Source organism: Mercenaria mercenaria, chromosome 19, assembly GCF_021730395.1.
Source record: "Mercenaria mercenaria strain notata chromosome 19, MADL_Memer_1, whole genome shotgun sequence".
Lineage (NCBI taxonomy): Eukaryota > Metazoa > Mollusca > Bivalvia > Venerida > Veneridae > Mercenaria > Mercenaria mercenaria.
Genome location: NC_069379.1, coordinates 22,588,482 through 22,610,817, shown reverse-complemented (window position 1 = coordinate 22,610,817; position 22,336 = coordinate 22,588,482). Strand labels below are relative to the sequence as shown.

Sequence of the window (22,336 nt, the reverse complement as noted above, 5' to 3'; positions counted from 1 at the left end):
CATTTTATGTTTATTTACGAAATACAGATGTTCTTTAATCATGAGGGTATTAGTTTAGAAAAAAGTTTAAATTTTCTCATCTGTCAAACTACCACCTTGCAGAAGTCAAGTCACTTTAATTCCATTAAACTTACCTGTTTTATCCCTTCTGAAGGAAATTAGGCCCTACAAGGATCAATGAGATTGCTTTAGCCAGGCAACAATATGACCCTTTGTACTTGTATAATATTATATATAAATAGTTACATGTCTGTCTGGTGCCATATCTAAGACAGGGCTCAGGAGTATTTCAGTAAAACCAGGTAATAATGTAAATTCATCCCTGCAAGTTTCAATGAAATTGCTTGAGGGCCAGATGTTATTGCCTGTAATACATAAATATTTATAATATTTATGTAGAGTATTTCTTTGCAATACTAGGGTGTAGTGAGCCAGAATACTTTGAAACAGAGATTAAAAAATGTGTTCTGCTCACTGGGATCAAGGTCAAGGTCACTGTTACTAAAACTGATTTTGCTCTACTGTTTCTGCTCTATGACTTATGACAGGAATAAAGTATCATGAAACTTGGAATTTAGGAAGCTTACGTGGAGGCCAGGGGTTTAGTTATATTTAGGGCAGGTAAAGGTCAAGATCAGTTTTACTTTAACTTTAGTTTCACTATAACAGCAGTTAGGAAGGAGATAAATAGACTTAACCTGGTAAATAGATAGGTTTAATAGAAATCAATGTTTTTGGTTGCATTTTGGGTAACTAAATGGACCTTTTGTGCCATTGTTTCTAAATAAAGAAAAATTGTTTTTGATCAGTCTTTACTTAGGAATGTGGAATTAAAACCAGACTTGGTATAATACGACTGGTGGCTTTCATGGAGACAAAATTAAGCTAAATTTTAGTGCTTTTTGGCTTGCTTTAGTCAAAGTCTAGGACAGTGTTACTAAAAATAGAAGAATATGTTTTGCTTAATGATTTGAGTTGGAAATGAGACAACACTAAACTTGGTATTTCAGTATCTTTCATAGAGACCAAGGTTTGGTTGCATTTAGTTTGCTTTGGTCAAGGTCATTGTTACAGAAAGTCATGTACTTAAAATATAAAATGTTTTTACTAGAAATGAGATATTTTGACATGAAATATGTAAGCCGTTTGTACTAAACTTGTGTAAGGACTGCATGAGAGACATTGGAACCAAACTGACATCCATTTTGAAAATATAGCAGAGAACGATTGATATTGATAACTAATATTTCTTTACTACCATTGCATTGAGACAGAACCATTTACTTGCCAGATAGAGAAGCAAGATGCCAAGAAAAAAATACACTGATGCCCTCAACTAGTTCCTGATAGGGGTAAATTCATCTTAAAATTGCTAAACACATCACAATAGTCTGCCTTTGCAAAACTGGGAAAATAAATTTGTAAGCTATCTAATATTTTGTCAGACTGTTGATACACTTCCAAGTCAGGGACAGTTCTCCACACAGTCTGATATTCTGCTAAGCCAATGAAGCAATTCAGTTCCACACACATTTTGATATACCGCTAAGCCAATGAAGCAATTCAGTTCCACACACATTTTGATATACCGCTAAGCCAATGAAGCAATTCAATTCCACACACATTTTGATATACTGCTAAGCCAATGAAGCAATTCAGTTCCACACACATTTTGATATACCGCTAAGCCAATGAAGCAATTCAGTTCCACACACATTTTGATATACCGCTAAGCAAATGAAGCAATTCAATTCCACACACATTTTGATATACCGCTAAGCAAATGAAGCAATTCAGTTTTACACTCATGCCGATACATTGTCATGCTCATGGAGCAATTCCACACAAATGCTGATACACTGCCAGACCGATGGAGCAATTTTATATAAACACACATGCTGATACATTGTCATGCAATGGAGCAATTACACACACATATTGATACACTGTCATGCCCATGGAGCAGTTCCACACAAATGCCAATACACTGCCATGCCCATAGAGCAATTCCACACACATATTGATACACTGCCATGCCCATAGAGCAATTCCACACACACATTGATACACTGTCATGCCATGGAGCAATTCCACATACATATTGATACACTGTCATGCCCATGGAGCAATTCCACACACATATTGATACACTGTCATACCCATGGAGCAATTCCACACACATGCTGATACACTGCTATGCCCATGGAGCAATTCCACACACATTGGTACACTGTCATGCCCATGGAGCAATTCCACACACATGCTGATTCACTGCCATGCCCATGGAGCAATTCCACACATAAATATTATATTGATACACTGTTATGCACATGGAGCAATTCCACACACATACTGATACACTGTCAATCCCATGGAGCAATTCCACACACACACTGATACATTGCCATGTCCATGGAGCAATTCCACACATATGCTTATACACTGCCAGAATGAGATCTGTCGAGCAATTAAACACAGTCATGCTGGTACACTGACAGGTCCAAGGTGCAACTGCATGCACATGTTGATACACTGTCAAACTCATTCACATACAAATAGTTCTTGTAAAAACACAGCACTAGCCAGATCCATGCAACAGTTCCTTAAACATGTTGATGCACAGCCAGATCTATGGAGCTATTCCACACATACATAGTTCTTGTAAAAGCACTGCATTAGCTTGATCGATTGAGCACTATACCACACACAACTAGTTCTTGTAAAAAAACTGCATCATGTTACACTGTCAGTTCTATGGAGCACTATTCCACACACAACTAAATCTTGTAAAAACACTGCACCAGCCATATGTCTATGGATCAAATCCACACACAAAAACGATATATTAGGTTACACTGTCAGGTCCATAGAGCAATTCTGCACAGAAATAGTTCTTGTAAAAACACTGCATCAGGGTTACTGTAAACAAGTTCTTATTAAAGCTAAGAATCCAGCATTAAAGTGATGCTCACATGAAACTTAAATCAATTTTAAGTTGGAATTGATAAGGTTCAGATTGGTTCCTGTGGACTTGGAAGCATGTCAAGTCTTTAAATGCTGTCATAAAAGTCATGCTAAGTCCTGTAACTTTTTTACCCCAACCACAGTTTCATACATCTTAAATACTGACTCATTTTTAGCTCATCTGATTTTTTGAAAAAAAAATGATGAGTTATTGTCATCACTTGAGCGGTTGTCGGCGTCGGCGTCGGCGTCTGCGTCGGCGTTGCCTGGTTAAGTTTTATGTTTAGGTCAGCTTTTCTCCTAAACTATCAAAGCTATTGCTTTGAAACCCGGAATACTTGTTCACCATCATAAGCTGACCCTGTATAGCAAGAAACATAACTCCATCTTGATTTTTGCAAGATTTATGGCCCCTTTTGTACTTAGAAAATATCAGATTTCTTGGTTAAGTTTTATGTTTAGGTCAACTTTTCTCCTAAACTATCAAAGCTATTGCTTTGAAACTTGAAATACTTGTTCACCATCATAAGCAGACCCTGTACATCAAGAAACATAACTCCATCTTGCTTTTTGCAAGAATTATTGCCCCTTTTGGACTTAGAAAATCAGTTTTCTTGGTTAAGTTTTATGTTTAGGTCAGCTTTTCTCCTAAACTGTCAAAGCTATTGCTTTAAAACTTGCAACACTTGTTCACCATCATAAGTTGAACCTGTACAGCAAGAAACATAACTCCATCCTGCTTTTTGCAAGATTTATGGCCCCTTTTGGACTTAGAAAATATCAGATTTCTTGGTTAAGTTTTATGTTTAGGTCAACTTTTTCTCTTAAACTATCAAAGCTATTGCTTTGAAACTTGCAACACTTGTTCACCATCATAAGCTGACCCTGTACATCAAGCAACATAACTCCATCCTGCTTTTTGCAATAATTATTGCCCCTTTTGGACTTAGAAAATCATTTTCTTGGTTGAGTATTATGTTTAAGTCAACTTTTCTCATAAACTATCAAAGCTATTGCTTTAAAACTTGCAACAGTTTTTCACCATCATAAGTGGACACTGAACATCAAGAAACATAACTCTATCCTGCTCTTTGCAAGAATGATGGCCCTTTTTAGACTTAGAAAATCATTGGTAGGACAATATTTCTATTACACAAAAAAAAATCAGATGAGCGTCAGCACCCGCAAGGCGGTGCTCTTGTGTTTAATGTATTATGTTGGCATAAAAATGAACACAATTGAAATGAGTGCTGATAAAAGCAGAGCAGATCTAAATAATTGTTAGTGTAAACATAAAAAAGCTGAACTCATTTATAAACTTTATTGGTACAAAAACTATCATGTTAGATGTCTGGGTCTAGGAAAGCAATGAAATAAAGGAAGGGACATCAGTTAATTATTTCATTTCTTTTTACAGCCCTCCAACTTCTGGCAATAAATCTAGTTTATTATGGAAAGAAAATAACATGTCTATCCTTGGATACTGATTTGACTCACAAAGTCTGTACAGACATATAAAGCCATAAAGGTAGTGCTATTTAAAGTTTATGCATCTAATACTAAAATTAGGCAGCAAATTTCTGTAATTGTGCCATATTTTAATGAAATGTTCACAAGAGTGATTGGTATGAAGCCTAGTTGTGCATGTTGATGGCACATCCTGCTTGCATTTATTTTTTTACTAAACAATAAGTCTAATGTTGAGATTCCTGACCACACTTCATCTCCAAAACTTCTGTCACTTCACAGGTCAGTTATTGGTATAAAGACATGTCCAACTTGTATCATTTTTATAAGCTGTGACCCCTTATATTTTAATTAAATTCTTCCAGACTGCCTCTGTAACACTGCTTAGATTTCATTGTTACTTCACTGTAATGATCAGTAGCAAGTGTAGTTGAATGATTTTTCACTGAGTCAGTTTGCACTTTGATTATTATGTATAAAATCTGTGTGTTGATTCTTGTCCATGCTTCTTTTCAAATCTACCACCACACAATGAAACTTAAAAAGATTCACTGATATTAAGCTATTTCGTTGGCAGTCACCTTGCTCAAGTTATTCATTTGGAGTTAGGGCCGCTTATAGTTTCTTGTGTTATTTGAATGAAACTTCATAGGAATGATCTGACAGTATCAAGTCTAAGTTAGGTCTGTAATAAGAGTTTTATTGTTGCATAATTTTTCACTGAGTTAAAGTCCTTTGATTTCATTGGTTACATCTTCATTTTTCGTTTGTTTCTCAGTGATAATTAACACCTTTTTCCTGTCTGTTTCCTAATAAAAAAAAACCTGCCTATGCATAGGGAGACTTTTTTTTTTTCAGAAAGGTCAATCTAGTCATGAACTAAATCTCAAGAAGATTCTCAAGTCACATGTTGTTCATGCAGTACATTATAAGGCAGTTCATTTTGAGTTACTGAAGTTTTTTGACTTAAAAATCATAATGTCATGTCGGAGAGATACCATTCCATATATATACATGGACAAAACAGCCATGACTGGATGTCTTTATATAAAGTCTACTGCCATATAGGATAGTTAATGTTTGTCTATAATATTATATTTGCTAAGAGTTATTGACCAGAGGCTGGAAGCTTTTTCAGCGCTTGATAGGTGATTGATACAGATGAATATGTCAATATTTACTTCTATTTCCGAATTTATCCATTTACACTGTCTTCCATTTACAGCCAGCCAGATGTCTATATAGTATCATCTAAAAGATACATGCAGAAACCTGTTTGATTTGTTATTAGTATAATGAAAAGTTAGATGATGATGCTGCAGCTTGTTATACCATCTGAACCAGCTAGTAGTATCTTTGCATAAACACCGAAAATTAATTAATTACAGTTTCAGTGCTGCTATGCAATCCACCTACCCAGAAAACAAAGATGGCGATGTGTCTGCTGTACTACTATGGTAAGATGGTGATATGTCAGCAGTTTGCCTAAATATGGTCAGAGCTGTACTGCTGAATATGGTCAGATGGTGATATGTCACCAGTTTGCCTAAATATGGTCAGAGCTGTACTGCTGAATATGGTCAGATGGTGATATGTCACGAGTTCGCCTAAATATGGTCAGAGCTGTACTGCTGAATATGATCAGATGGTGATATGTCACCAGTTTGCCTAAATATGGTCAGAGCTGTACTGCTGAATATGGTCAGATGGTGATATGTCACGAGTTTGCCTAAATATGGTCAGAGCTGTACTGCTGAATATGGTCAGATGGCGATATCGGCAGTACTGCTGAATATGGTCAGATGGCCATATGTCGGCTGTACTGCTGAATATGGTCAGATGGCGATATGTCAGCTGTACTGCTGAATATGGTCAGATGGGGATATGTAGGCTGTACTGCTGAATATGGTCAGATGGGGATATGTCGGCAGTACTGCTGAATATGGTCAGATGGTGATGTGTCAGCTGTACTGCTGAATATGGTCAGATGGGGATATGTCGGCAGTACTGCTGAATTTGGTCAGATGGTGATATGTCAGCTGTACTGCTGAATAAGGTCAGATGGAGATATGTCAGCTGTAGTGCTGAATATGGTCAGATGGTGATATTTCAGCTGTACTGTTGAATATGGTCAGATGGTGATACATCAGCTGTATTACAAAATATGGTCAGTATTGTAGATAATTCTCTAGAGAGAGGAGAATTCAAATGAAGTCTTGTAACAATATTGCTAGATGGCTGAGACATCGTAGCTAACACGATTGATGGTTAGAGGGACACGGAGATTAATTAGAATTTATTTGAATACCAAATAAAGTGGAAAACGTTGTTCCCAACAATTTTCTCAGAAAATTTTTCTTCCCGGAAATTGCTTACCAAGATATTTGGTGGCAAGGAATTTATGTTGCAGACTACTGTCTTAAACATGATTTAATATACATTCTTAAACATGATTTAGATTTTAGTTCTTTTTCTAACAAAATAAGACCCACTAGGTTACACCAAAATTTCAATAAACAGAGTTTTTCTTACCAGTTGTAATACACTAGTTGTAGTAGATTACAGTTGTACAACGGAATGTTTTTTTAAGATGATTAAAAAAGCAAAATTATTCCTTTTACTGTACATTACTATCCGACCAGGGATACATGACAGTGACGTCATATTGTGTTTACTTTCCAATGTTTACCTTATATTGTACTGGATTATGATTATGTTTCTTTACCTATAGCTAGCATGGATACGTAGCCCAGAGGATAACGGCGCTGTCGTAGTAACCGAAAAATACCGAGTTTGAATCCGGTCGGTGGAACTTTTTTTCCCGCACAATATTTTTAGCTTAAGCCGTAAGAGATGTAATGAAACAGAGTGAAATAAACATCGAGTTATACAAATAGAATTTTAGACATATCTGGCCATGAAAATACGCCAGTAAGTGACAAACAAAATAAAATGTCAAGACAAATAAAAAATTACAAACATTTCTGATTTTAATTAAAAAATAGGGTGAGGTTGGGTGGGTAAAAGAAAAATATTGCAGATCCTTTCTCGTTCGAATTAATGTTAAACTAAACGCTGATTGGTTGCTATAAGTATCCACGCTAATTATATGTACAGTAAGAGTCTGCGGGCCAAGTTAATATTCGTCGTCCGGCACATAAATAATTTTATGGCATATAAAATACATTTATGTTATCCGTGACAACCACCAAATGCTCATTAGAAGCTAGTATGGGTAAAATTCAACACAAAACTAGGTATAGATTGATATTTGGGCTTTATTAAGCCGTAAGAGATGTAATGAAACAGAGTGAAATAAACATCGAGTTATACAAATAGAATTTTAGACATATCTGGCCATGAAAATACGCCACAGCGTGGGTGGTTTCATAATAGGGAAACAACCCACAACAGTTGGCCTTGTTTTGAGGATCTTTTGCGAAGGAATCTATTATGAGCAATAACCGGACAAAGACGGTAGTTTTTGTTTGACTGAAGGGTGATATTGGAAGGTTTACCATTGAAATGTTTATATTTTGGCATGTGAATTGTGGCTTTGTGAAGCATTTTGTTTTTCTGGTGCAGAACCAGATTTTCCACTGTATAACGTTATGAGAACCTGTCCTAGTAAGAGTTATCTCCCCAATTCTTAGTAGACCAAAAAACGACACTAGAAAAATAGTCTTAAACAGTTGTCTATCATAAGATGACCTTACAACTTCTCTTAACGATCTTACAAGGGAGAGTAGGATTGGCAAAGTAATCGGACGTCGGCAGTTTGTCGAAGAAGTTTTCGTTCTCAGGGCGTACATTAATTTTGAAATTAGGAATGTATCGACAGGGTTTTGAGCATTGTTTATCTTATGCAGATATGCTAGACTGGACAATCTTGAACGAATGGTTGAGTAGCGATAACCTTGTTTATGGCAGAAGGCTATGTACTGGGCTAATTTATGTTCTGTTATTGGAAGGATGCGTTTGCCTGGATAAGTATGGGTAGAAAACTCACAGAAATGTTGAAAGGCATTCTGGTATGATTGTTTTGTGGCCAATGATAAGGAACTATTTAACAGGTCTAGTACTGTATGATCTAACACAGATCTAAAACTATTGACTCCACGTCTGTGGGATCTTTGTCCATATGTGGTGCTGCAGCTTTGAACTGTACGATCTGTAAACGTGACAATAGATCGGGCAAATGATTTAATTTACCAAGGATATGTTTAGCTTTAATCAAAATGTTAAACCGCATGCAAAGTAGAACAAAACGTCTAACAAGATGCATTAAGGCTTGGTTATTTGAAGATTGTTTGTTTAAGATATGTACTACAGCCTCATTATCAGAATGTAAAACCAGACACTTGTTTTTTATTAACAAACCCCATTTTTCAAGAGCTACAATAATGGGGAACAATTCTTTAAAGGTTATAGGCATCTCTTTAATAGGTTCCGGCCAGGTGCCGTAAAACCAACTTTTCCCAAAAGAAAAATATTGCAGATCCTTTCTCGTCCGAATTAATGTTAAACTAAACGCTGATTGGTTGCTATAAGTATCCACGCTAATTATATGTACATAGTTAACTTGCGGCCGGACAGTAAGAGTCTGCGGGCCGAGTTAATATTCGTCTTCCGGCACATAAATAATTTTATGGCACATAAAATACATTTATGTTATCCGTGACAACCACCAAATGCTCATTAGAAGCTAGTATGGGTAAAATTCAACACAAAACTAGGTATAGATTGATATTTGGGCTTTATTAAGCCGTAAGAGATGTAATGAAACAGAGTGAAATAAACATCGAGTTATACAAATAATTATCTTGATTTTCTGGTGCATCACGAATTATGCGTACAGAATAAATTGTGTAGAAAACATTCGTTATTTCACTCCAAATAAAATGGCTAAAATGGCTATGAACACGTTTTTAACTGTAACAACCTTTGGAGAATAACGAGAAAGCAATATCTATTCTAAAACACAATAGACTGACGGTGAGACAGGCATAATAATTATGTTGCACTAACATTTTATATACTTCATACTATAATAAATGATTGATGATGAAAAAAAAAACTTACAAAAAGAAACATCTAAAAACAACATTTTTCCAAATCAAGGAAGCAAATGTAACTGGTCTTTCAAACAATATTTTTGCTACAAAAAATGCATAAAATATACATCGCCTACCACTGGTTTCGAACTTACATTGCCTGCGTGACAAGTAGCCAACACATCCACTGGACTATACCTTACTTAGAGTTTCTCATACGATAAGGACATATTTCTATCTATTATAGGTATACATCCGTTTGGGGATATATCGTGGTTATTTATAGTTTGTTGACAAAATGACGTCACTGTCAAAAATTGTTGGTGGATTAGTAGTTGCACATATTTCTGTTTCTGTATCCAAATAACATTAAAGGCCTTTGTAAACATGATCTCAATTAATCTCTTTAATATAAATTAAATAGATTCTACAGTTTATGTCATCACTTACTGAATACATCATTTATCAATGCTAATCATTCTACTGAGCTTTGAAATAAATATATTTGATAGTGTAGGATGGGTTAGTGCCAGTTGGGGTGGGGGTGGTGCTGTGGTGGGGGGAGGTGGTGTTAGAGTGTCATTCTGTGACAAAGCAGTTCTACATCTTAGTATCTGAAATTGTATAACAGAATATATATATTTAAAAACATGAGTCACTACTATTGTATATGATTTTTACTGAATGTCTAAATCTGTTGATAGCTTTTTCTGTACTTTTCTTAGACTTCTGTAGATACTGTATTACAGTAACTAATAAAAGACAAATCTGGTGGCATCATCCTCTTCTCCCCTCCCCCTCCACCCACATTGAAAGACAATATTAAAGTGAGACAGGTATGATATAAAAGTTTCATGCCTCCCTGCCTTATCAGTGTTATGTTTAATTGGGGTAGCTAATGTAATTATATTTGCCCAAGTCTGACTATCTTCTACAGTAATCATTTAACAGATGAAAGTTTTATTTACATTTATTCCAGTTGTAATGTGTGTAACACTATCTGATGCTGCCAGGCTGGCACCTTCCACTGACAGTTCTCCTATCTAAAAGTGGATCTCATCTTCATGATCTGCATAATTAATTATTCAATTAAACTGATCTTGTTTTAACAAGATAGATTGGTTGATAGGCAGTTTAGCTAACAAATGATGTTACAAAAGCTAAATGAACTTGGTTAAATGATGATAGATTGATGTGAGTGTGCTGTGGTAAAAAATCTCCAAATCTGCCACTAGAAACAATTACGAAATTGATTGAAGAGTATTGAAAGTTGCCTTGTATTTCACTCACAGAATACAATATTGACTTAAGTTATTATTTATAAAATCTTGTTATTGATACAGTAAATACCAATTAGGAGGGTACTATAGTGAAAAGCTTTAGAGCCAGGAGGGCAGTGTCTCCAGTTGCTTTGTGTAGCTATTGCTACTGGCTGCAGGGCCACCTACACTTATATCATTATTTGACAAAGAACTCTTTAGTAAGTGAAAAGTGATATTTATGTGGCAGTAGTTTGTAGAGGCGTAGGTTTTGTTTTTAATAACACTGCAGTCTAAAAGGGGAAATGTATAATAGGCCCATTATGAAAAAAATAGAAGCTAAACAAGTTGCCTAATGACAGATCAGTAAAATAACAGAAATGGAGCTAATAAAGATATTGCATTAAGCAGCCTCTGATTGTACTGCAGAGCTGCAATACACTGTGTAAACAACTCATTACCATGAAAATATGCCACATGGAGAATTAAAATCCTTTAACATTAATTATACATCAATCATTCTGGTAAATAAAAGAGTTTGATGGCTGGCATGTGGGTTGCTGTGCAGAAATATTTTAATATCCTTTATGTAGGCAGTTATATAATAAAAGTTTGATATCATTTTCCTCTGATTACACAAATTCAAAAATTATATTTAGACAGTATCATTGAATGCCGTAAAATTATGTATCTTGTATTTCTTGCCACTCACAATGTACACACACATTACATTTATATACACAGCTACTTGGTTAGGGGCCTCCGTGGCCGAGTGGTTAAGGTCGCTGACTTCAAATCACTTGCCCCTCATTGATGTGGGTTCGAGCCTCACTCGGGGCGTTGAATTCTTCATGTGAGGAAGCCATGCAGCTGGCATACGGAAGGTCGGTGGTTTTACCCAGGTGCCCGCTCGTGATGAAAATAATGCACGGAGGGGCACCTGGGGTCTTCCGCCACCATTAAAAGCTGGAAAGTCGCCATATGACCTATCATGTGCCGGTGCAACATTAAATCAGAAAAAAAAAAAAAAAAAAAATGGTTAACATCACAACATTGGTAAATGTCACAGACATAAAATCCCTCAGTATATATCCAGTAAACATGCTGGTTAATACCACAATGTACATAAAGTCCATTGGTACTAATGTGGTAAACACACTGGTTAATACCAAAGTGTACACACAATACCTTGGTAAATATCACAGTAAATGCACTGGTGAATACTACAATATATACACAATACCTGGGTAAATATCACAGTAAATGCACTGGTTAATACTACAATGTATACACAATACCTGGGTAAATATCACAGTAAATGCACTGGTTAATACTCACATTATGCACACAATACCTGGGTAAATATTACAGTAAATGCACTGGTTAATACTACAATCTACACACTGGTTAATACCACAAGGTACACATAATACCTGGGTAAATATTACAGTAAATGCACTGGTTAATACTACAATGTACACACTGGTTAATACCACAATGTACACACAATACCTTGGTAAATATCACAGTAAATGCACTGGTTAATATCACTATGTACACACAATACCTTTGTATTTCACTGGTTAATATTACAATGTACACACAATATCACAGTAAATATCATAGTAAATGCACTGGTTAATACCACAATGTACACACAATACTTCGGTAAATATCACAGTAAATCCACTGGTTAGTATCACAATGTACACACAGTATCTTGGTAAATATGATAGTAAATACACTAATTACTACCGCAATGTACAAGCAATACCTTGGTAAATATTATAATAAACACATTGGTTAAAACCGAAATGTACACTCAATGCCAAATTGGTAAATATAACAGTAAACCTCACATACTTTGGTTAATATCAAGAGGGCCCCTGTTGTTGAGTGGTTAAGGCCACTGACTTCAGATCACTTCCTGTGGGTTCAAGTCTCTTGTGGGGTGTAGAATTCTTTCATGTTATGAAGCTATCCAGCTGGCTTAAATATGGTTGACGGGTATATAAAATGTACCCGGGTGACTGCCTTCGCTTTAAAAGTATCCAGGGGTCTTCCTCTACTGTCAAAGGTGGGAATGTTACCTTATCACCTTTTAAAAGAGTCCCCACCCCCCTGCTCCCCGACACTTTGTTTTCTGGGAATCTATAAGACTGATCAATCCTAAATCAGCTTAATACACTAAATATGAAATCTAGATTATTTTGGTCTACAGGTTTAATTGTGTCCACTGTATTAATTGTTGGGAGTTTTCCATTCTGTCAGTAAAGCTAACTAATATTAACTTAAATACTTTCAGCAATAGACATAATTAATTGTATCCATAATAAGAGTTTTATGATAACTTTGTCTGTCTGAGAATTAACTTATTACTGACAGAAAAAATTGCAGAACATTCAATCATCTCTCCTTATACAGACACTGAATCTTGTTACAGACTTTATTATCTTTCTCAAAACATTTATACTATTAAATGTAAGGTATAGACAATTGTCAGGTAATAGTGAGTTCTGTATCTGTCAACTTATGTATTGGGTATAGACAGTTGTCAGGTTATAGTGAGTTCTGTATCTTTCAACGTATGTTTTATTTATAGATAATTGTGAGAGCTGTATCTATCAACTAATGTATTGTTTATAGATAATTGTCAGCTTATAGTGAGTACTGTATCTGTCAACTACTGTATTGTTTATAGGTAATTGTCAGGCTTAGTACTATGTCTTTCAACTAATGTATTGTTTATAGATAATTGTCAACCTATAGTGAATACTGTATCTATCAACTACTGTATTGTTTATAGGTAATTGTCAGGCTTAGTACTATGTCTTTCAACTAATGTATTGTTTATAGATACTTGTCAGGCTATAGTGAGTACTGTATCTGTCAACTAATGTATTGTTTATAGGTTATTGTCATCCTATATGTCAGCTGTGTACTGGGTATAGGCAATTGTCAAGCTATAGTGAGTTTTGTATCTTTCAACTAATGTACTGGGTATATATAAATGTCAGGTAATAATGAGTTCTGTATCTTTCAACTAGTGTACTGGGTGTAGATAATTGTCAGGTAATAGTGAGTTCTGTATCTTTCAACTAATGTACTGGGTATAGACAATTGTCATGCTATAGTGAGCTCTGTATCTGTCAACTTATGTACTGGGTATATACAATTGTCAGGCTATAGTGATTTCTGTATCTTTCAAATAATGTACTGGGTATATACAGTTGTCAGGTAATAATGAGTTCTGTATCTTTCAACTAATATACCGGGTTAGACAATTGTCAGGCAATATAGAGTTCTATATCTTTCAACTAATGTACTGGGTATATACAATTGTCAGGCTATAGTGAGTTCTGTATCTTTCAAATAATGTACTGGGTATATACAATTGTCAGGTAATAATGAGTTCTGTATCTTTCAACTAATATACCGGGTTAGACAGTTGTCAGGCTATATAGAGTTCTATATCTTTCAACTAATGTACTGGGTATATACAATAGTCAGGGCTATAGTGAGTTCTGTATCTTTCAACTAATGTACTGGGTATATACAATTGTCAGGTAATAATGAGTTCTGTATCTTTCAACTAATATACTGGGTTAGACAATTGTCAGGCTATATAGAGTTCTATATCTTTCAACTAATGTACTGGGTATATACAATTGCCAGGCTATAGTGAGTTCTGTATCTTTCAAATGATGTACTGGGTATATACAATTGTCAGGTAATAATGAGTTCTGTATCTTTCAACTAATATACTGGGTTTAGACAATTGTCAGGCTATATAGAGTTCTGTATCTTTCAAATAATGTACTGGGTATATACAATTGTCAGGTAATAATGAGTTCTGTATCTTTCAACTAATATACCGGGTTAGACAGTTGTCAGGCTATATAGAGTTCTATATCTTTCAACTAATGTACTGGGTATATACAATAGTCAGGGCTATAGTGAGTTCTATATCTTTCAACTAATGTACTGGGTATATACAATTGTCAGGTAATAATGAGTTCTGTATCTTTCAACTAATATACTGGGTTAGACAATTGTCAGGCTATATAGAGTTCTATATCTTTCAACTAATGTACTGGGTATATACAATTGCCAGGCTATAGTGAGTTCTGTATCTTTCAAATGATGTACTGGGTATATACAATTGTCAGGTAATAATGAGTTCTGTATCTTTCAACTAATATACTGGGTTTAGACAATTGTCAGGCTATATAGAGTTCTATATCTTTCAACTAATGTACTGGGTATATACAATTGTCAGGCTATAGTGAGTTCTGTATCTTTCAACTAATGTACCGGGTATAGACAATTGTCAGGCTATAGTGAGTTCTGTATCTGTAAACCTACAGTAATATGTAGTCTAAAGATGCAAACATCAAGCTTTGTCAATATACAAACCTGTAAGTACTGAACAAATACTTGTAGATCATGCACAGAAATGTGATTTTCTAATTAAAATCTCCAGCACATTGAGTGAGTCAGGATCTTGAAAGATAATGTTTCAATAAAAACTTTACAAGTATGTAATTAACATGCTTATGCAGCCCAAAAGTGCCTTCTCCATCCAAGAATATCTGATGTAAAACACCTGCTTTCCTCACTTTCTGTATAGGTTACAGTCTGCTTCAAACTTATTAGCAGTCTGATGCTCTGTTTTTGGAGACAGAAATGTTATGTATAAGACAAATTTGATTATCTTGGAGTTTATCATGCTCTGCAGAATCTAGATAGTTGTGGAGAGGCTACATTTGTTGTCTTCTAGATAGTTGTGGAGAGGCTACATTTGTTGTCTTCTAGCTGATGTATAGGACAGGTCTATAAATATCATTTTGTAACATTTGTTGTCTTCTAGCTGATGTATAGGACAGGTCTATAAATATCATTTTGTAACATTTGTTGTCTTCTAGCTGATGTATAGGACAGGTCTATAAATATCATTTTGTAACATTTGTTGTCTTCTAGCTGATGTATAGGATGGATGAATATCATTTTGTATCATTGGTTGTCTTCTAGCTGATGTATAGGACAGGTCTATAAATATCATTTTGTAACATTTGTTGTCTTCTGGTTGATGCAGAGGATGGATGAATATCATTTTGTAACATTTGTTGTCTTCTGGCTGATGCAGAGGATGGATGAATATCATTTTGTAACATTTGTTGTCTTCTAGCTGATGTATAGGACAGGTCTATAAATATCATTTTGTAACATTTGTTGTCTTCTAGCTGATGTATAGGACAGGTCTATAAATATCATTTTGTAACATTTGTTGTCTTCTAGCTGATGTAAGGATGGATGAATATCATTTTGTATCATTGTTGTCTTCTAGCTGATGTATAGGACAGGTCTATAAATATCATTTTGTAACATTTGTTGTCTTCTAGCTGATGTATAGGATGGATGAATATCATTTTGTATCATTGGTTGTCTTCTAGCTGATGTATAGGACAGGTCTATAAATATCATTTTGTAACATTTGTTGTCTTCTAGCTGATGTATAGGATGGATGAATATCATTTTGTAACATTTGTTGTCTTCTGGCTGATGCAGAGGATGGATGAATATCATTTTGTAACATTTGTTGTCTTCTAGCTGATGTATAGGATGGATGAATATCATTTTGTATCATTGGTTGTCTTCTAGCTGATGTATAGGACAGGTCTATAAATATCATTTTGTAACATTTGTTGTCTTCTAGCTGATGTATAGGACAGGTCTATAAATATCATTTTGTAACATTTGTTGTCTTCTAGCTGATGTATAGGATGGATGAATATCATTTTGTGTCATTGGTTGTCTTCTAGCTGATGTATAGGACAGGTCTATAAATATCATTTTGTAACATTTGTTGTCTTCTGGCAGATGTAGGGGACAGATAAATATCATTTTGTAACATTTGTTGTCCTCTGGCAGATGTAGAGATTGGGGTGAATATCATTTTGTAACATTTGTTTTCTTCTGGCTGATGTAGAGGACAGTTGAATATCATTTTGTAATATTTGTTGAGGATGGGTGAATAGGGCAGGTCTATATAATTTTGTAACATTTGTTGACTTCTAGCTGATGTAGAGGACTGATGAATATCATTTTGTAATATTTTTGTCTTCCTGGCTGATGTAGAGAACAGATTAATATCATTTTGTAACATTTGTTGTCTTCTGGCTGATGTAATGGACAGGTCATTTTGTAACATTTGTTGTCTTTTGGCTGATGTAAAGGACAGGTCATTTTGTAACATTTGTTGACTTCTGGCTGATGTAAAGGACAGGTCATTTTGTAACATTTGTTGTCTTCTGGCTGATGTAAAGGACAGGTCATTTTGTAACATTTGTTGACTTCTGACTGATGGGAAAGGACAGGTCATTTTGTAACATTTGTTGACCTCTGGCTGATGTAAAGGACAGATCATTTTGTAACTTTTGTTGACTTCTGGCTAATGTAAAGGACAGGTCATTTTGTAACATTTGTTGTCTTCTGGCTGATGTAAAGGACAGGTCATGTTGTAACATTTGTTGACTTCTGGCTGATGTAAAGGACTGGTCATTTTGTAATATTTTTGTCTTCTGGCTGTTGTAAAAGACAGGACATTTTGTAACATTTGTTGACTTCTGGCTGATGTAAAGGACAGGACATTTTGTAACATTTGTTGTCTTCTGGCTGATGTAAAGGACAGGTCATTTTGTAACATTTGTTGTCTTCTGGCTGATGTAAAGGACAGGTCATTTTGTAACATTTGTTGTCTTCTGGCTGATGTAAAGGACAGGTCATTTTATAACATCTGTTTACTTCTGGCTGATGTATAGGATAGGTCATTTTTTAACATTTGTTGATCTGACTGATGTAAAGGACAGGTCATTTTGTAACATTTGTTGTCTTCTGGCTGATGTGAAGGACAGGTCATTTTGTAACATTTGTTGACTTCTGGCTTTGTTGTCTTTTGGCTGATGTAAAGGACAGGTCATTTTGTAACACTTGTTGACTTCTGGCTGATGTAAAGGACAGGTCATTTTGTAACATTTGTTGACTTCTGGCTGATGTATAGGACAGGTCATTTTGTAACATTTGTTGACTTCTGGCTGATGTAAAGGACAGGTCATTTTTCTGGCTGTCATAGAGGAGGAGTGACTATCACATTGTGTCATTTAGTTTAGCAAATGCTTGCTCCATATCTATGGTCATAAAAGAGAGAAAAATACAAGTAATTTATTTGACCTTGTGACATGACAGAGCGTTTCAAGAATTATGGCAAGAAAAAAGACATTTGATACAAAATTACCATAGATTACTTAAGTGTAAGGCAAGACATAATTGCTCAAGTAAATTTGATATATTGTTATAGGAGACTTTCCATTAGAAACAATCTCCTTATTAACTTCCCTAATTCCACAGATATTCTCAAGACTTGGTCACTGTGATACCATTAGTGCTGTGAGTCTGCCTGTATTTTACACAGAACTGCCAATAGATGGTAATTAGTTAGAGAGTAATGGTCAATTTGCAAGCTGTCCCAACATCTATCTTACTTTGTGTTGTCACATTTCACTAATGGCATTCAGGACCCTGCATTCTATTAATGGCCAGTGACCCACAGAAAACAGAGGAATACAATATCTAAGGAGAAAAATATGCAGAGAAGGGACATTTTGTCTCAAAAAATACCAGTTTAATGATTGATTTTCTCCACTGATTTTTGTCACAAATGCCATTGAAACTGTCATCATTCTTAAATTATATTGCATAAATAAGGACTCCTACAGTTTCTTTAGATGTGCACAATATTCATAACCTAACTATGTTCTGCCAGGAAGAAACTTGTAATGCTTTAATTGAATCTTCAGAAATTAGAGACAGTGTTCTGCTGGCATGTACATGTTTTCAACTGATATTAACTTTGAAAAATAAAATAAAAGGAACTCCATGTCCTCTACAAGATTTTATGGTTCAGAATAAAATATAAGTAAGGGAGGACTTTGTGACCCAGAATAGTGTAAGGAAGGGTTTTTTTGACCCAGAATAGAGTTAGGAAGGTTTTGTGATCTAGAATAGAGTTAGGAAGGTTTTGTGACCCAGAAGGGAGTTAGATATAAGGGCATTATGACCCAGAATAAACGTTTTGTGGCCAAGAATGATTTATTCCAGTACAAAGAGAATGACCATTTGGTTGACTCAGACCACGTGAATCATGATCATTAAATGATTGATGTTGATAATCTGCTTGATCATACAAAAGCTTGAATTATATATTCAGCCTCATTAATATGTAATTAGCCATTTCATTCATTGATTTCATATTTAATAGCGTTTAGATTCCTATCGACATAATGGTATGGTTATAATTCACTGTAGTCATGGTAGATAGATATCAATGTTGGCTGGTATTTAGTAGGTATGAAAATGATATGGTTGAGATACAAGTCTGACGAAAATCTGAAGCCAGGCGCCTAATGTCCCATAATCTGCAGTTGTTGATGTAATTTGTATTTTATTGCATTAATATATTTACAGTAAAGTCTGAAGAGAAATGTAAATAATTGTTACTGATGAAGTAGTACCTGTAGAAGTTACAACACTGATCTGTGAATTATGGTAGTTCTGATAATTGCAATCTTCAAACTGAATTAATTCTATATGCATGTTATTTCAGTAATAACTTCGTAAATGTAAAATGGCAATTTGTCAGGAGGCAGTAAAACCGTATTTACTCTGTTAAAGGAAGGCAGAGTCCTTATAAACAAATATGTGGTTATTGCGTTACATGTCAAACAAAGATTTATATCATTAAGCTATATGGTTGCAATGCACTTATAGGGTTTTGGTCTTAAAACTCAAATCTTCAAATTGTGGTTCCTATATACTTGTTACTTATTAATGTTTAATATGATTATATAAAATTATGGCGGACTACAGTACTGTCACTTTTCAAGTGGCATCAAATTTGTGTATGCTGAGTCTAAACTCAATCATTAGTGCACAATTTTGTAAGAGGGAAATTTCGTTTAAGTGAATTAGATTAGGGGATTTTCACATATTTAACAAAAAATATAACACCATTGACTACTAAGATGATACCAAGACAGAAATTTTGTAAATATAGGTTACTAGGAAAAATATTTTCATGCCAAACTGTAGATATGGTGTTTTGCATTTTGAACACTGTCAGTAAACTTAAAGATCTGCTTTCATGTTTCCTACCACTTGAATATAGTCATGTCTGTTTCATGTTTCCTACCACTTGAATACAGTCATGTCTGCCATATTGTTGCCTGTAACAGTTATACAAAAAATAATGTGTTGTAAAAAATAACATTGCAGAAATATAAATTTATTTTTCAGGTGCTAATGTTCCAACATTTACAAATTTCTACTTTTCTACGGAGCCGAGAGATGTGACAGGCTATAAAGGGAAGTCACTAGAGTTACCTTGTTCCGTAGTTCATGCTGACCGTGGCAAGCCGGCAATCAACTGGTACAAAGATGATCATGTCATTGATTTCAGTACAGAAAGAAGGTTTGTTGGAATTATACAATATTTACGTTTATGTAAATGCTAGTTTATGTTCTATCTGTAATTTCAATATTTTGGTTTGGTGGACTGTTACTAATATCTAGGTTCTAGACCACAGTTACCTTCTGAAGCATACACAATGTAAAATGAAAACTTTTAGATATATGTTACGTATCACAGAAACATTGGAATATGCAAAAGTTTGAGAGAAGAGTTCTAACTTTCAAATAGAGCTATTGTTGTCACCCTTTCATTGGAGGCTGCGTCACAAGTTTTGCATGTAAGCAGGTTTGTCTAAGACTATTTGGTCTAATGCTTTCAAACTTCAAACATGTCTTCGGCATCATGAGGTGATCTCATTTGGGAAGTTACATAACTCTAGCTTTTAGTTTCTCAAAATCATGCCCCTTTTAAAGTTAGCATTTCAGGTTTAAGTTTTGCATGTAAGCAGATTTCTCAAAAACTAAGAGACCAAATACTTTCAAACTTTACACATATCTTCAGCATCATGAGGTGACTGCATGGGACACGTTATGTTACTTTAGCTTATATTTTGAAATAAAATTGTGCCTCTTTTTAACTTAAAGTTTTGCATGTAAACAGGTTTCTCAAAAATTGCCAGGCTAAATGCTTTCATACTGAAGGCATGTCTTCAGCTTCATGAGATGACCTCTTTTGTTGCAAGTTACATAACTCTAGATTTCATGTTATCAGTATTATGATTTTTTCCCACAATTTTGCATGTAAGCATTTTTTCTCCGGAAATGCTTGTCCCATTGATTCTCTTCACATCTTTGGCATCATAGGATGATCTCACATTGAGAGTTTTGTAACTTGCGTTTTAGCAAAATTATGCCCCTTTTCAGCTTAGAACAATTTCGCTGAAGCTTTTGTATATAAGCTATTACAACAAGGTGAAAGGGCCTGAAATAGTGAAGAGCTGTATCATTAGACAGCTCACGCCTATTCTCCTTGTATTTTGGTCACATTTGGTATAAAGTTGTCTCAAAGGCTCTTCTAGTCTGGTAATTGAACACTTTCATCAGGCATAAGATGTTAAGATGTTATTCCAGGCACTAAAACTGGTTATTTATAGGCTGGTTGAAGGATTTATTTCAGTCAGAGCCATAATAAAGTTCAGTAAGGTTGATTCATAGAATCATAAATAACAAAAGTTATGTGACAACTTTGTTTTAGATGGACAGAAATTAAGAGATTCTTCAAACAACTGCTCTTTAGACTTTAGTTTGTTTGTCAACTTAATGTTGAATTCTTATTTCTTGGGAGTTATTAAATAAAAAGGAAGAATCTTGTCATTTGTATGAAAATTACCCATTTTTATGCCTCCGGCATGTACAGATGCGGGAGGCATATAGTGACTGTCCTGTCCTGTCCTGTCCGTCCGTCCGTCCATGCGTCTAAACTGGGATAATGGGCCATTTAAGTAGCCCAGAGGTGACTAGGGAGCCGTTTATAAACAAGGGGCCATGGCCCTTTGTTTTTTGCTGTAAATGAGTCACAGGGCCTCGGGGGAGGTAATAATCGTGTTTTCAAGAAATGGCCCATTACACAATGTGTCCAGAACTAGTGGGGGGGGGGGGGGGGGGGGGGGAAAGACCCTTAAGGGGCCATTTTGGTTGATCAGCAGATGATTGGTTGGGGGCCAATGTTGACCCTTGTTGGCCCACTAAACGAAAGTAGTGGACCGTCCGTCCCTACAAGGTTAACCAAATGGGACCGTTTCGTCTAGCATCAATACCCCTTACTAGAATGACTTGATACTAATGCAGTTGTAACCTGTGACCATTCCTCATCTTCAGACATCGCCTGACCTCAGTTTGGACTTAGGTTGCTTTATATGGGCCATCTCTTGGTTAACCAAAAGGGACCATTGGTCTAGCATCAATACCGCTTACAAGAATGAATTGATACTAATACAGATGTAACCTGTGACCATTCCTCATCTTCAAACATCACCTGACCTCAGTTTGACCTTGACCTCATTTTGGACTAAGGTTGCTTTGTATCGACAAGGATGCCACCGGGGGCATCAAGCGTTTATTGAACGC

The 22,336-nt window shown here is 35.3% G+C and overlaps 1 protein-coding gene across 1 annotated transcript in view; it reads left to right on the top strand.

Annotated features, from left to right (window-relative positions):
- The window catches only part of LOC123541921 (neogenin-like), a 152,479-nt gene that overhangs the window by 64,314 nt on the left and 65,829 nt on the right, over positions 1 to 22,336 (top strand). Inside the window, exon 4 of the mRNA XM_053531222.1 lies at positions 20,096 to 20,270. Coding sequence (XP_053387197.1) covers positions 20,096 to 20,270 — 175 coding nt within the window. The remainder of the gene's footprint in view (positions 1 to 20,095; positions 20,271 to 22,336) is intronic.